General features: G+C 47.6%; 1 protein-coding gene across 1 annotated transcript; it reads left to right on the forward strand.

The window, feature by feature from the left end:
- Positions 1–9,139: 9,139 nt before the first annotated feature.
- Positions 9,140–10,892, forward strand: NR0B2 (nuclear receptor subfamily 0 group B member 2). The gene is made up of 2 exons (XM_030865556.2): positions 9,140–9,680; positions 10,651–10,892. Exons 1-2 carry the CDS (start codon positions 9,140–9,142, stop codon positions 10,890–10,892), a joined length of 783 nt encoding a protein of 260 aa, XP_030721416.1.
- The last annotated feature ends 5,526 nt before the right edge of the window (positions 10,893–16,418 follow it).

The raw sequence follows: 16,418 nt of genomic DNA on the forward strand, positions 1-16,418 counted from the left end.
CTCTTTCGCAGCAAAATTTGAAAAGATTGCTTGTTTCTCCACTTCCTCACCTTCCATCTCTTTTTTGTTTACTCTAATTAGTCTTTTTTTAATACTCTGACCAAGGTTACAATGACCTACTTATTGCCAAAGCCAGTGGACCACTATTGCTTTACTTGACTTACCTGCATTTGACACAGTTGACCCCTTCTTTCTTCTGGAAATAATTTTCTTTTTCCTTAGGCTTCTGTTATGGACAGAACTGTATTTCTCCCAAATTCCTATGTTGAAACCTTAACTCCCAGTGTGACTGCTTTTGGAGATAGGGCTACTTAAAGAGGTAATGAAGGTTAAGGGAGTTCGTAAGGGTGGGGCCCTAATCCAATATAACTAGTGTCCTTACGAGAAGAGGAAGATACCCCAGGGACTCATAAGCAAGCAGAGGAAAGGCCATATGAGGCAGCTATCAGCAAGCCAAAGAGAAAAGCCTCAGGAGAAAGCAAACCTGCCAACACCTTGATCTTGGACTTCCAGCCCTGAGAACTGTAAGAAAATAAATTTCTGTTGTTTATCACTCAGTCTGTAATAGTCTGTTATGGCAGCCCTAGCACACTCATAGAGCTTCCATGTCACCACACTTACCTGGTTTTCTTCCCACCTCACTAACACTCTTTCTCAGTGTCCTGACTTACTCAGATTTATAACTGTTGGGGGCTCTGTCCTTTATCCCCTCCTCTTTTCCTCTATCTATACTTTGTCTGTAGGTGATCTCTCTTTTTTTTTTTTTTTTTAATTTGGCTGGCTGCATTGGGTCTTAGTGCTAAGATCCCTTAGTACACGGGATCTTTGTTGAGGCATGCAGGATCTTTCGTTGTGGCGCGCAGGCTCTTCTTTGTGGTGCGCAGACTTCTCTCTAGTTGTGGCATGTGTGCTCAGTAGTTGCGGCACGCAGGCTTAGTTGCCCGCGGCATTGTAGGTGACTGCATGATGCCTCTGGCCCAGGCCTCTCCTGAGCTCCTGGAGAGCCCCACTTGGGTCGATTAACAGATATCTCAGAACTCACATGGCTGGTGATGGATGGTGGTGACGGTTGCACAACAATGTAAATGTACTTAATGCCACTGAACTATAGACCTAAAAATGGTTAAAGTGGTAAGTGTAATGTTACGTATATTTTAACACAATAAAAAATTTATAACTTTATGAGACAATCTGAAATTTGAATTCTTAATAGATATTCTATTATATTCAAGAATTATTTTTATTTTAAAAAACCAACATGGCCAACACTGATGCTCACACACACACACACACACAAATTCCTCCCAAAGTCTTCCCCACTGAGCTAAATGGCCCCTTCAAGCACCAATTTGCAAAAGCCCAAACCTCCACTCATCTATGCATTTGGACGAGCCAAAATCTGACCTCATCTAATCCATTAGTAAGTCCTGTTAGCTCTCCCTCCAAAATATACCTTGATTCTGTCTCCTCACCTTGCTGTGTGAAGCAAGATGCTGTTACTACTCCAGTCTAAACCAGCATCATCTCTTGCTTGACATCTACTCCGACAGCTTCCTCTCTGGTCTCCTTACCTCCTTTCTTGTCACTTTGTAATCCATCCTCCACCCAGCAGCCAGAGCAATGGCTCTTAAGGATAAGCCAGGTTTTGTTATTCCCTTGCTTAAAATTAGCCCTATTAGGGCTTCCCTGGTGGCGCAGTGGTTGAGAGTCTGCCTGCCGATGCGGGGGACATGGGTTCGTTCCCCGGTCCGGGAAGATCCCACATGCCACGGAGTGGCTGGGCCCGTGAGCCACGGCCGCTGAGCCTGCGCGTCCGGAGCCTGTGCTCCGCAACGGGAGAGGCCACAACAGTGAGAGGCCCGCATACCAAAAAAAAAAAAAAAAAATTAGCCCTATTGCCATTGCATTCAGGATAGATTCCAAGCTCCCAACCATGGCCTCCGAGGAGCAGCAACATCAGGGCCCTGCCCACCTGTCCAGTCTCATCTTGTCCCACACACTCCCCTTCACACACCAGGCTCCCTCCTCACTGGCCACTTTTACTTCCTCATATGCCCTGTCCTAGTTCCTAGGCCTCTACCAGCAACTCCTTTTCACCCATCAAGTCTCAACCCAAATGCCACTTCCTCTGTGAGGTCTTTACTGACCTTGATATACAGATTAAGTCTCCATCTCCATGATTTTTGCTTTCAAAGTAACTTGTGCTCATCCTGTGTAATTACTTACCACAATTGAAATATACAGTTAAGAAATTTTGGTTCTAGGGACTTCCCTGGTGGTCCAACGGCTAAGACTCCGTGCTCCCAATGCAGGGGGCACGGGTTCGATCCCTGGTTAGGGAACTAGATCCTACATGCATGCCACAACTAAGAGTTCACATGCCGCAACTAAGACCCAGCACAGCCAAATAAATAAATATTTTTAAAAAGAAAGAAAGAATTTTGGTTCTATATCCATCCCCTTTCCCTGGAATATAAACTTCAAGAAAGATAGAAACCGTCTGATTCATCCGAGCATTCAGCTCAGAGCCTCAAATGTAGAACCTCAATAAATATTTGGGGAATGAATAAATGGTCTGTGCCTGTTACTGTTGACTCTCATTATAGAACTTTTCAATAAATATTGGTAAAATTTATTGGTAAAATTTAAGTGCCCAGTACCGTACCAAACACTTTATAAACATTATTTGACTTAACATAATGCTCCTATGTTGTTATCTCCATTTAGGGGAGGAGAAAACAGGGCCAGAGAAATGAAGTCATGTGCCCAAGGCCACACAGCTGAAAGGGTAGAGCCAGGATTCAAACCCACGCAGCCTGACTCCAGCGCCCACACACTTACCCACTTCTTATCTCAGAGTTCCGCCTCCCTGAACTGGCATTCTGATTTTATAAATCAGACCCAGGTGCTTGTTTGATGTGACTCCCCGCTGAGAGACCTAGGCCTGATCTTGAGCCCTGGTAAATTCACTGAAATAATAAACATTGCCCAGGAAGGCCTCTTGGTGATAAGTCAGCCTCCCCTAGTCTGACCCCATCTATATTTGAACACCATCAACAGCAGGTAAGTGTGTGATTACACCACCGTGTGCTAAGTTCTCTATTTGGGGGGTGAACCTGATGACCTGGGAACTCAGGGAGCGAGCAAATTGTTCTGCCAAAGAGGTGGAGAGGGAAAAACTGTGAAGCCTGTGCTAGACCATAAAGGGTGACCAGGAACTTACCAAACAGAAAGGGTAACAGAAAGACATCCCAGGCACAGGGAACAGCTTGGAGGCACAAAGTTGCATGACGTGTTCAGAGTATGAAAAGGCATCTAGTCCTGACCCTGCCTCCCAGTTCCAGTCCTTAACCCAGGCTCTCTGCTGCCCAGGGTTTCCCAGCTGCATCCTCAAGTAGTCAGGCCTCTGTACAGAGCAAGAGCATACGTGTGCACCGTGGTCATAGGACTGCAAAGCACTTTCACCCACATTGCCTTGCGGGGCGCCCTTTAATTTACAGATGATGCCCAGCCCAATGCCTGACACTGGGCAGTAGGTGCTCAGTAAATGTCACTGTTCAGAATGATGATGGTTGTTGTCCCTGTTTGAATAGTAACACCTTCGTCCCATTGTCACATGACGATTAAATGAGATAATTATTGGGAAAGCACTTTGTAAACCATAGAGTGCTGTACAGATGAGAGAGTGTTGTCATGACCTTTTCCTCCAGAAAGGCTTCCAAATTCAAGCTACTCAGCCCCATGGCTCCACTGTAGGGTTCCCGCCCCCCACCAACGCTCCCCTGTTAGAGCTACTGGGAACAGGGCTGTCTCTCCCTCCTCAGAATGGGGCCTCCTCAGGGCTGGCCTGTGTCTCCCCATCACACTGAAGACCCCCAAGAGCCAGGCTTATCTCCTCTATCAGACTAGGGTCTCTGGGGCCTGGCCTGTGCCACCCCAATTAGGTCTGGGGTTCCTAGAGCTGTGTCTTCCTCTTGAGACTGGAGACTCCTAAGGGTTGACCTGTGTCTCTCCCTTCAGATAGAGGGCAGCTGATGGACCATCTTCCCCCAAGAGGCCTCCTACCCCTCTGAGTGAATGGCCCCAGTCAGGCTCCAGGCTGTGGAGATCCCAGCTGAGGCCTTTCCTCACCCTCCAGGGCCTCCAGGGCTGACCCTGGCCTTCAGACCACACACAGGGCTCAGAAAACACAGTTCCTCACAGCGCAAAAAAAAGCAAGACTTAAAACCCAGGATCCCAACTTCCAGCCCAGCTTTTCCATGACCCCCAGTGAGGGTTCTCCTCCCTCCTCTGGGTCTCCTCTTCCTCAACTTCTTCCTCAACCTCTTCCTCTAGGAAACAAGGGTGAAAGCATCAACAATAACAATAACAATTGTCCTCTTTTACAGAGCACTTGCTGTGCCAGGCACTTTATGTTCTCACAGCACCTAAGAAACGCATTATTAGAAGCAGGTTTGCTGTGAAACTAATGAAGCTCAAATTCCAGGACCTTGCGTTTGCATGGGCCCTTCCAAGGCAGCAATGTCTTCTTAGGTCCCAGCAATGTCTTCTTAGGGTCAAATACATGTATATTTTTTTCTTTTTAATTTGCAAAAAATAAAAATTTAAACTACAACTGGTCAAGATCACTGTTTTTTCCCACTCTATCCTTCTTCCCAATATAAATTATTCCCAAGGCACCTGGAAGTATGCGGGTGGTGGAGGAGAAACAAGGATTTGTATGGAGCAAGAAGCAAATCTGTGCAAAATTCTTTCGATCATTCATCACTAAGTTGTCATTTCATATTGACACCAACTCTAAAAGGAAGTTCCCTCCTATAAGGAATAGGCAGCATATGCAATTATAAATGTTCCATGCATGTTTTTCTTTTCCAATAAGCATTACACAATGTAGAATTTATAAAAATTCTGATTACAAACCTCCAAGCAGTACTACAGGTAGCAAATACTGGGTTGGCCAAAAAGTTCATTTGGGTTTTTCTGTAAGATGTTATGGAAAAACCCAGATGAACTTTTTGGCCAACCCAATATATCTATGTGTGAAAGGGCATGTTTTACATCTCCTTACTATCAAGAATAAAACTTAAAAAAATTAACATTGCAAGAGGAAAGACAGAATCATCTCTCTATTCTCACTGTAGAAATTTATTTTTAAAAATCATTGACAGCTCTACCTCCTTCTCTTCCTTTGTCTTCCTGAAAATGTCCATCCTAAAACTATTGGGTAGAAAGGAACAAGGGAAAAGCACACACCAGTGAAAGAGGGCTCCACGGTGGCCTCAGCAGGGGCAGGAGGGTGTCCTCAAAGAGCAGCGACCTGGCATAGAGGGACAGGCCCAGCAGGGTGAAGAAGTCCATGAGTGGGAGGGGGCAACCTGACCCGAGGTATCAGAGCCCAAGTGGGGAGAGGAAGGCATCTTAGAGCAGAGAGGGTTGTGGCGGAGACGGCAGATTGGTTACAAATGGAGGCTTGATCCAATGAGTAAATAAGTTAAAAATAATGAAAACCAGATTTCTCAATGTCAGAGAAGAGAGGTATAATATAGAAAGGGCGAAAACTAGAATGAATCCCATTATAGTGGATTAATATTACAGGTAATAGTATGAACTCATGTTTTTCAGTATGTGTAAATAAACATAGGTATAAAGGTGTGTGTGTGTGTGTGTGTACATTCCCTAATTCTGGGAGGGCTGGGAAGCAGTGGCACCGTAATAACGATTAATAGATCTTCGTTTCTAAATATGATTCTGGTACCCAGATCATGGTGGGGTTTTTTGTTTTGTTTTTTTTGGGTTTTTTTGCGGTACGCGGGCCTCTCACTGTTGTGGCCTCTCCCGTTGCGGAGCACAGGCTCCGGACGCGCAGGCTCAGTGGCCATGGCTCACGGGCCCAGCCGCTCCGCGGCATGTGGGATCTTCCCGGACCGGGGCACGAACCCGTGTCCCCTGCGTCGGCAGGCGGACTCTCAACCACTGCGCCACCAGGGAAGCCCCCAGATCATGGTTTTTAAATACTATTCTCTACTAAAAGATTAAATCAGAGCTACGCGTAGTACTAGTTGATTCCAGGGGCTGGAAAAGTGATATCTTCATATACTAGGAAACAAAGGATGTTCAAAGAGTAATGGGGGCATGTCAAAAGGACATAGACTCCAGCTTGAAGGGGATCCCATCGGCCAAGTCTGTGACAATCTGAGCATCAAAATAAATAACGATAGTAACGACTACAAGCCACTGAATAAAATAGGAGACCACGAATTCATAGTTAAATACAAACACACACAAGTACATTCAATGTATGAGGAGGAATGTTTACATAGTTTCAAAGTACCTCCTCAAGAAATACTGATTCAGGGACTTCCCTGGTGGTCCAGTGGCTAAGACTCCTCGCTCCCAATGCAAGGGGCCCAGGTTCGATCCGTGGTCAGGGAACTAGATCCCACATGCTGCAACTAAAGATCCTGCATGCCGCAAGGAAGATCCCGCATGAGCGGCAACAGAGATCCCGCGTACCACAACTAAGACCCAGTGCAGCCAAATAAGTAAATAAATATATATATATTAAAAAAAGAAAGAAATACTGATTCATTAAAAAGGGGGAAAGAGTAACTGGTATACAGAAGAGTCTGACAGAAATCCCCTTCATCAAGTGACCAAGTGAACCCTGGGACAAATGGAAATGTGTCCTCCCTGATATATCAGGGTGTATCAAGAACACAACATCACTTCCAGGGACAGTCTAATCACAAGAAAGCCACAGACAAACTCCAATTGAAAGCCATGAGACAAAATAACAACTCTTCAAAAGTTTCAAGGTTGTGAAAGGCAAGGACAGACTAAGGATAGTTTTCCTGACCAGTAGGGGCTAGAGTGACATGGCGAAGAAATGCAATGTGTGATCCTGGACTGAGCCCTTTTACTATAATGATTTCACTGGAGCATTAAAGGCGAAAACTAGAGATTAGATATTAATTTCCTGATGTTCAATGAGATTAGATGTTAACTTCCTGGTTTTATTCAATGTTAATTTCCTGATGTTGATGATTATGTTGTGGTTATGTAGGAAAATGTCCTTGTTTGTAGGATTTACACATTAAAGTATTTGGGGGTGATGGGGCTCAGGTTGGCAATTTACTTCCAAAGCGTTCAAGGTAAAAAAAAAGTTCCCTGTACTGTACCTGCAACCTTTCGGTGTTTGCGTCAGTTTCAAAATAAATATCATTAACATGTGAAGAGGCGAGCAAAGAGTGTGCAGCTAAAATATGTAGGCAAATATTGTCAGGCAATTGATCAGTAAAAGTACTTTGTTATTCTCCTGGGTTTGTGATGTTTGTACTTTGTACTGATTTGTTTTATCATTTATTAAATGTTCACTTTCACACCTGATTTTCTATTCTTAATGAAGGCCCTACAAAATTGTATCGGCTTCATGCCCCATAAAACCAATACTCATGCGTGGGCTTTCTTACTACCCTTTTAAAGATGAGAAAACTGAAGCGCAGAAATATAAAGAGACTTGCCCAAGGTCTCTCAGTTAAGTGATGAAGAAGAATTTGGACCCAGACAGTCTGACTGTAGGCTCTCCTTCCACGGGATGTTGTGAAGACCCAGTAAGATAAAAGGGCATTAAAGGAACTTTATAAACGTAAGAATGAAGATTATTATGCAATTGTAATTGCATGAAAGATGCGTGCGTGTCTGCTGGGGCCTGTTTGCCTTAGTTCCTTAGTCAGAGGGAAGGGGGAGCAAAGTCCTCCTACTGTATGCCAGAAACTGCTTGGAATTCAACACGTAGGATCTCACTTTGTCCTCACAGCATCGCTGCAAGCAGGCGTTGTCCCGGATGAAGCTTCTGAGGCCCACAGAGATTTGGGGTTCAGCCCACAGTCACATAACTGAAAAGTGATAGAGCCAGGAACAGATGCCAGGGATGGTGATGGCTGCCCAATAGTGTGTTAGCAGAAGGGTTGCCAGCCTGGGCTTGCCAAGGTCTACAGACATAACGCAGCCAAGGAACTTCCCACGAGCTCTCACAACCCATGCCCCAGCATCTGAGACAGATGCCTGGGACAGGGGAGCCATATGGTTGGTGGCAGAGCAACGTTTCTGCCCAGATCATAAATGGGCAACATCTGCAGACCAGGAAGCAGCAGCAAGGCAGGGGCCCAGGTAGTCACCAGCTCTGGCTGCACAACTGGGGCAGTGGGTCCAGGGGAAAAAGCAAGGACTTTGGAGTCAGACTGGTGTGGGCTCTGTCTCTTCTTAGTGGTGTGAACTTGGGCAAGTCACTTTACCTCTTTGAGTCTCAAAAAGTAAGAATCGTGCCTCATAAGGAAGCTCTGAATATTAGAGTGGGAAGTGCCTGGCACATAGTAGGTGCTCAGTAAACAGCAGTATTTCATTGTCATTCTGCAAGGGCTTCTCAGCATATATGGCCCCTCAGGAGCTCCAGGAATCCAGGCTGGGGAGAAAGAGCTCTTAAGGACCTTATTCGTGCAGGGCCCCCCAGAACTGGAGGAAGAGGAAGGCAGCCTCCTAGACTGCACAGTGGGCAAAGTCCTCCCAGCCCCCCAGGATCCTGGCTCCCTTCCCCGAAGCCTATTCCTCACCAACAACAGGAGTAGGGCCCCAAGGTTAGGCAAACAAGTGAGCGATAAGGCGCTTCCAGGCTGGGCCTTGTATTCAAGGCTTGTCCAGCTCTGGGGCTGGCTTCCTAGCTGAGCGAGAGTCCTGCAGGCACAAATAGGGCCACCTGCCATGGCCACCTGCTGATTGTGCACCTGAGGCCTTGGTGCCCTGGTACAGCCTGGGTTAATGACCCTGTTTATCCACTTGAATCATCTGATAAGGGGCAGCAGGGCCAGCAGGCAGGTGACCCTGTGCCCTGCACCCGCTGCTTCATTGACTGAAGTGATATCAGGGCCACGTGGAGCTTCCAGGCCTCCCTCCCCCGCCACTTCCCCACCGGTCCTGCCAGGGTCAGTGTGAGTTTCTTTTTTTTTTTCAATGAACATGACTTCTGGAGTCAAGGTTGTTGGGCGGTTCCCCCCTCCCTCCCCCATTTGTGGATATAAATAGCACCCACAGCACAAAGCAGGGGGCGGGAAAGCCTGGAGGAAGGAGGAACAGATCCGCAACCATGAGCTCCAGCCAGCCAGGGACCTGCCCATGCCAGGGTGCTGCAGGCCGCCCAACCATTCTGTATGCACTTCTGAGCCCCAGCGTCAGGGACTGGCCCTCTGTGCCCCCAGCCCGTGGCCGCTGCCTGTGCAGGCAGCACCGGCCCGTCCGGCTGTGTACTCCCCATCGCACCTGCCGGGAGGCCTTGGATGTTCTGGCCAAGACGTTGGCCTTCCTCAGGAACCTGCCGTCCTTCTGCCAGCTGCCCCCCCAGGATCGGCGACAGCTGCTGCGGTGCTGCTGGGGCCCCCTCTTCCTGCTTGGGTTGGCCCAAGACACTGTGACCTTCGAAGTGGCTGAGCTCCCAGTTCCCAGCATACTCAAGAAGATCCTGCTGGAGGAGCCCACCAGCGGTGCAGGCCATGGCCAGGTGTTGGATCGGCCCCAGCCCTCACTGGCTGCAGTGCAGTGGCTTCAGTGCTGCCTGGAGTCCTTCTGGAGTCTGGAGCTGGGCCCCAAAGAATATGCCTACCTGAAAGGGACCATCCTCTTCAACCCTGGTGAGCTCCCAGACATTCCTGGATGGGCCAAGGCTGGAGGGGGGGCAGGGCCCAGCCAGGGACAGCGCCTTCTAAGGGCTTGACATCTGTGATCACTTTGGGTCCTGATTATCACCAAATAGTCATCTCACAAAGGAGGCTCAGAGAGGCTAATTGACTTGGTGAAAGCCACACAGCCAGGTAGGGGCAGAGCAAGAATGGGGACTCAGGTCTATTCATATCAGTATCTAGTCCTTGCCACTCTGCCTAAGAAATTGCCCTGACCCTCAGGGAAGGTGGGAGTGGGGAAAGGGAGGGTGGGCAGACACAGCTGTGCCCCAGTCACGCCTTCACGAGCGGACTGCATGGGGAAGTTCTGAAGGTGAAACTCTGTGGGTTCAGAAAGACCACATAGAGAAGAGGAATAAAGATGAAGGGGTGTGGGGGAGGAGAGGGAGGAGTCCCCATAAACTTCAGCTGGGAGAGCAACGGATAGAGGAAGTGTTCTTTGTAATCTGGAGAGCATCTAGATGAGAATTCCTCACCAAAGGCCCTCGTAGAATGCATTATTATAATTCATTATAATCATAGTGAATACTCATATTAACTTACCATATGTTAGGTCCAGTTCTAAGACTTTTACATATACTAGCTCATTTAAACCTCATAACAAGCCTAGGAGATAGGTATTATTATTTATCCCAATTTTACCAATAAGGAAACCGAGGCACAGAGGTTGAGTAACTTTGTCCAAGGTCACACAGTTAATAAGTGGCAGTGTGGGATTCAAACTCAGGCAGCCTGGGTCTTAACCATTGTTCTATACTGCCTCTCCATAAAGGATGGAAAAATGAAGTGATAAATAAATAAATGAAGGAGGTAGTAATGGGGCCTCAAAGGCCAAGCCGGTGGCCTCCAGTCTTGGGCCAGTCTTGCCCCGTGGTGTCAGAGTAGGCTACTCACCAGCCATCTGTGCCTTCTCTGCCCGCAGACGTGCCAGGCCTCCACGCCTCCTCCCACATCGGGCACCTGCAGCAGGAGGCGCACCAGGCCCTGTGGGAGGTCCTGGAGCCCTGGTGCCCAGCAGGCCAAAGCCGCCTGGCTCGTGTCCTCCTCACGGCCTCCACCCTCAAGTCCGTTCCACCCAGCCTGCTTGGAGACCTGTTCTTTCACCCTGTCATTGGAGACGTTGACATCGCTGGCCTCCTCGAAGACATGCTTTTGCTGAGGTGACCTGCTCCAGCTCAAGCAGAGACTGGGTGGAGGCTGGCAGCACTGATTCGGCCTGGTTGTTCCCTGGGTGACCCGGTGCTCCCAGAGGCTTCCCATGAGCAGCTGGTCCCGGCCCAGCCAGGTGGGCTATGGGGCCCTCACTCAGCCCAACCCCATCTTGGCCTTCCTTGGTTTGGACACAGTGCTCCAGCTGTCTGGCCAGCCCTTGGTGGTCCCAGAGCCTCTGGGCCAAGACTCCTATCCCTTCCTGGGACGGGGTTGGAAGTTTCGACTGCTCATTGGGCCAGGAGTCCTATTGACTTTGTACAGAACTGACTTAAGTTATTGGGTTTTGTAATAAAAGGTGTGATACACTTGGAGCCTGTCACTGTAATTTGTACATGTGGAAGGGACCCGTTCACCTCCCGAGCCACCCTGCCCCTGTCAGTGGGAGCCCAAGAGGAAGGAACTATAAGTGGCACAGAAGCCAGACCTCAGGAAACTAGAATTTTAATTTTTCAGAGTGGGATGATGATTTCATTTCTGGGGGTGAGATTTATTTCACGTGGGTCTGAGTTCAGGGGGCAGTGTCAGTTCAGGACCCTCTCATGTCCTTGCCTTTATCTTAGGGGGTAGGGAGTGTCTCTCCCTGTCTTCAAATCCCCTGCTGACCCCTCCTTCAGCTCCTGCCCCGGCCTCCCTCTCACCTCAGTGAGAACTGCCAATTATAGCCAATAAGGAAAATGAAGCAGCCCATTTCCAAATTGAAACAGACAGGTTACAGGAATTTCTTCAGTTTGGGATCATTCACTTCCCCCATTCCTTCAGCGGACAGAGGAGTCTAGTCCACAGTTCTCCCAATGGAAGGGGGCAAGGGCAATTAGGGCTGGCCTGGAGGCTGCTTGGAAACCGGAGCAGACGGAGGCTTAGTTGCCACACCAGCTGTTAAAGTCTGAAACACACTTCCATGACAGTTGGCTCATAGCCACTGCCTGGAGCTCCCCTGCCCCTCTGTGCCGGCCCTTCTCCTGGAATCCATCCCCATGTCCAGCAGCTAGAGGGCAACGCTTGACATAGCCACGGCTTCCGGGGCTGCTCCATTCAGTGCATGGCTTGTGTCTATTCTGATTAGTCAATGTCTGTGCCTCACTGTTTGTTAAATATTTTGAATATCACTCAGGTCAAGGTCACTGACCTGCAGGGTGGGCAGGAGGGAATGATAACAACACACATGCCTATAGGACCCCCTTTCAGGTCTCCTCCTTTCTCCAGCAATGAGGCCTGTCCCAACCAGGCCCCACCCCCCTCACCACCACAGTTTGGATTCTTCTCATGGTGGGGCCAAGTTAATTATTACTCAATGAGAGGTCATTCACTCAGGGACAGCAGTCTAGGAGTCATCATCACTCAGACCTTTCCCTAAAGCCACAAAGAAAGGCACCACAACTGAACCGGCCATGTACCCATTATGGGCACCCAGTACCAGCAGCAAGGGCACCCCTGTCCCTTACCCAATCACCCACTCACCACTCAGACACCCAGACCCCACAACGAAGACACTCACACAGCTCAGACCTACAACTCTCTCTCACAGACACACTAAGTTGAACAACTCAGACACGCTTACATAGACCCACAAAACAGACCCTCCATCGGCCCACACGCAGCACAGAAATGCACAGTCCAGATACACTCACTCAGCGACATACGGCAAACACATTCACAGAGAGGAGACGTGCCCCCAAGCCAGACGTTCACACCTACATCCCTCCACCCATGGGTGGGACACACCAGAGCATGCTCTCCACCTTCTGTATTTCACAGTAAAAGAAAAAGTGGCCCCAGCGTAGGAAGACCTGAGTCCGTACACTTCAGGTTCTACCCAGAAGCTGCATGTACAGGCCAAACTGCTCTGTCCAGCATTTAGGGCCTCAATCGCTCCCTTTTCCCACGGCGACCCCAATATCCACCCTCCTCTCAGAAAGGCCATGTCCTGCTCAGCAACACCCCCCCCAGCCAGGACCTAATCATATCCCCAAGTAGAGATGTCCTCTAGAGCCCAGGAACAAGCCCTGCACCCCTCTACCCCTTCACCCTCCACCAGAACCCCAGACCCAGACCTCAGTCCCTGACACCTGTCCCTGCCCTGCCCCTCCCAACCCTCGGGCCCATCTCACCTTGCAGACGCATGAGTCAACGCAATGCTTTCAAGAGCAGATGACTCATCTCCCCATAGGAGTCAAATCCTGCAGATTCAGGGATTTGGGGTCATTCTATCTTTCATGTCCCTTCACCAACTGCCCCCATTAGTTTACTGTTGCTCCTCTCTGAACCTCAGACTGAGTCTTCCTTCCTCTCACCCGCCCTCCCTAACCCTGAGCAGGCATTAGAGAGTGCTCCTCTCCACTCTCCACCCCAGCCTTTTCCCTCAATTTACCTAATGTTTCCATCATCCAAATAGCTTCCCTATTAGCCTACCTTGTTCCTTTGCAAATTTCTTCCCTACCCCTACACATGATTGGGGAGCTACACTTCTATTTCTTGTCTGTATCTTTTGAGTCACTCCCTGTGCCCTACCCAAGCCTTCTAGAGGAACATAAAGACAAATTTAGCAAAACTAAAGAGAAAATTATAATACAGTTTTAAAAAAGATTTTTATTTATTTATTTGGCTGCACTGGTCTTAGTTGCGGCACGCACGATCTTCGTTGCCGTATGTGGGCCCTTCATTGCAGCATGTGGGATCTAGTTTCCTGACCAGGGATCGAAACCAGGCCCCCCCTGCATTGGGAGAGTGGAGTCTTAACCACTGGACCACCAGGGAAGTCCCTATAATACAATTTTTTAAAATAAATTTATTTTATTTATTTGGCTGTGTTGGGTCTTCGTTTCTGTGCGAGGGCTTTCTCTAGTTTCAGTGAGCGGGGGCCACTCTTCATCGCGGTGCGCGGGCCTCTCACTGTTGCGGCCTCTCTTGTTGCGGAGCACAGGCTCCAGATGGGCAGGCTCAGTAGTTGTGGCTCACGGGCCCAGTTGCTCCGCGGCATGTGGGATCTTCCCAGACCAGGGCTCGAACCCGTGTCCCCTGCATTGGCAGGCAGATTCTCCACCACTGCGCCACCAGGGAAACTCAGTTCACATCATTTGCTACGTAACACTTATTTTTCAATTTTCAGATTTTTAAAAAGATAGCTTTAACTAAACCTTTTCTGTATAATATACATAAAAGTATGCAAATCAGACCTGTATAGCTTGGTGAATTATCACGACATGAATACAACCCTGTAACCACCACCCAGCTCAAGAAATAGAGCATTAGCAACACTCCAGAAACCCTCCCCATCATTACCACTCCCTCCTGCCCAAAGGGTATCACTAACCCCTGATTTCCAACATGATAAATGAGGTTGCTTGTCTCAAACTTTATATAAATGGAATGGTATAGCATGTACTTTTTTGTGTTTGTCTTCTTTTACTTGATATTATATCTGAGATCCAGATATAATCTATGCTCTGTGTAGCAGTAACCCATTCACTTTCATTGTTGTAAAGTATCCCATTACACTACAATTTATCTACCCATTATACTGCTGAGGAACATTTGGTTCATCAAATAATAATGCTAGCATTATTCTTGCACACCTTTTTTTGGTGCACGGATGTTTGCAGAACTGGTGCTATATAACAAGAATCGGAATTACCGAGTCATAGAACACGTGCTCAACTTGAGTAGATCTTGCTAGTTTTCTAAAATAGTGTACCAATCTAAACATCCCTCGGCAGATTTTAAAATCCAGACGTAACGTTGTCCCTTTTCACAGTTACCCAGATGCTCGTTAGAACTGTTTTTATTTTTTATTTCTTGAATAGGTGGATATTTGCGATCACCACAATGTAATTACTTGCTTTATTGCTTTTTGAAATATTATTTTCCCTTTTAAGATTTTAAAAATATTGAGTAAAATATGGGACTTCCCTGGTGGTTCAGTGGTTAAGAATCTGCCTTCCAATGCAGGGGACGTGGGTTTGATCCCTGGGCAGGGAACTAAGATCCCACATGCCACGAGGCAACTAAGGCCACGTGCCGTAACTACTGAGCCCATGCACTCTGGAGCCCTCGTGCCACAACTAGAGAGAAGCCCGCGCACCACAGCGAAAAATCCCACGTGCTGCAACTAAGACCCAACACAGCCAAAAATAAATTAATGTTTTAAAACAACTTTAAAAATATTGAGTAAAATAAGATATTTATAAAATATATGTAATATATAAAGAGTAACAGTACTGAGAATTCCCCGGCATTCAGTGGTTAGGACCCAGTGCTTTCACTGCCACGGGCCCAGGTTTAAAAAAAAAAAAAAAAAAAAGAGTAGCAGTACAAGAACCCTCATCATTGTTCCACAGATCATTATTGCCATCAACTTTTGACATCTTTCTAAATCTATCACCCAAAGGTAATGACTACCCTGAATTGGGGGTTAATCATCTCTTGATGCCTCCCAAAGGCAGCAAGGCCTCCAACAACCAACCAGCTTTCCCTAAGCACCTACTATGTGAAAGGCGTACAAAGATGAAAAATTAAAATAAGTAGGGAGGGACTTCCCCAGTGGCTAAGACTCCACGCTTCCACTGCAGGTTCGATCCTTGGTTGGGGAATTAAGATTCCCCCATGCCACAACTAAGAGTTCACATGCTGCAACTGAAGATCCCGCGTGCCGCAACTAAGACCTGGAGCAGCCAAATAAATAAATAAATATTTATAAATAAATAAAATAAAATAAGTAGGGAAAGCCCTCTCATGTTTGTGGCTCCCCATTCTCATGAAAATAACAGGTAACGTCTAAGGAGGGTTTACAATATGCTAGGCATTTACCGGACGCACAGGCTCAGCGGCCACGGCTCACGGGCCCAGCTGCTCCGCGGCATGTGGGATCTTCCCGGACCAGGGCACGAACCCGTGTCCCCTGTATCTGCAGGCGGCCTCTCAACCACTGTGCCACCAGGGAAGCCCTACTGAGGACTTTTATATGCGTGATGACATTAAATTCTCACCACAGTCCTCTAAGGGTAGGGACTATTATTCCTATCCAACAGATGAGGAAATTTAGGTTCAGAGAAGTTAAGTAACTTGCCCCAAGTCACACTGCTAGCTAAGGATCAAATTTCTAAGCCTTGACTTTTTTTTTTTCCTGGCAGCACCACGTGGCTTGCGGGATCGCAGATTGAACCGGCCTGGCAGTGAAAGCGCGGAATCCTAACCACTAGGCCACCAGGGAACTCCCTTTATGATCTTAAAGCATACTTATATGTGTATCCTTAAAAAATGTTGATTTGTATTTTTTGAACTTTATACAAGTGGAATATTCTGTTTTCTGACTTATTTTCACTCAGCATCATATCACTGAAATTATTGGTACTGAATGCCAGTTTTTGCTCCTACAAACACTGCAGCTATGAATATTCATACATACCGTCAAATAACAAACAAATCTGGACTTAGGAAGGAGGGACTTTATTTGAAGTGATTATTGCAAGGAAGGAAAGGAGC

This window comes from Globicephala melas, chromosome 1 (genome assembly GCF_963455315.2).
Source record: "Globicephala melas chromosome 1, mGloMel1.2, whole genome shotgun sequence".
NCBI lineage: Eukaryota > Metazoa > Chordata > Mammalia > Artiodactyla > Delphinidae > Globicephala > Globicephala melas.

Bases quoted from the DNA above. Each gene is read 5' to 3' on its own strand.
- NR0B2 (XM_030865556.2), top strand. From the start codon at position 9,140: ATGAGCTCCAGCCAGCCAGGGACCTGCCCATGCCAGGGTGCTGCAGGC. The intron at 9,681-10,650 runs GTGAGCTCCCAG...CTCTGCCCGCAG, and splicing joins GACCATCCTCTTCAACCCTG to ACGTGCCAGGCCTCCACGCC.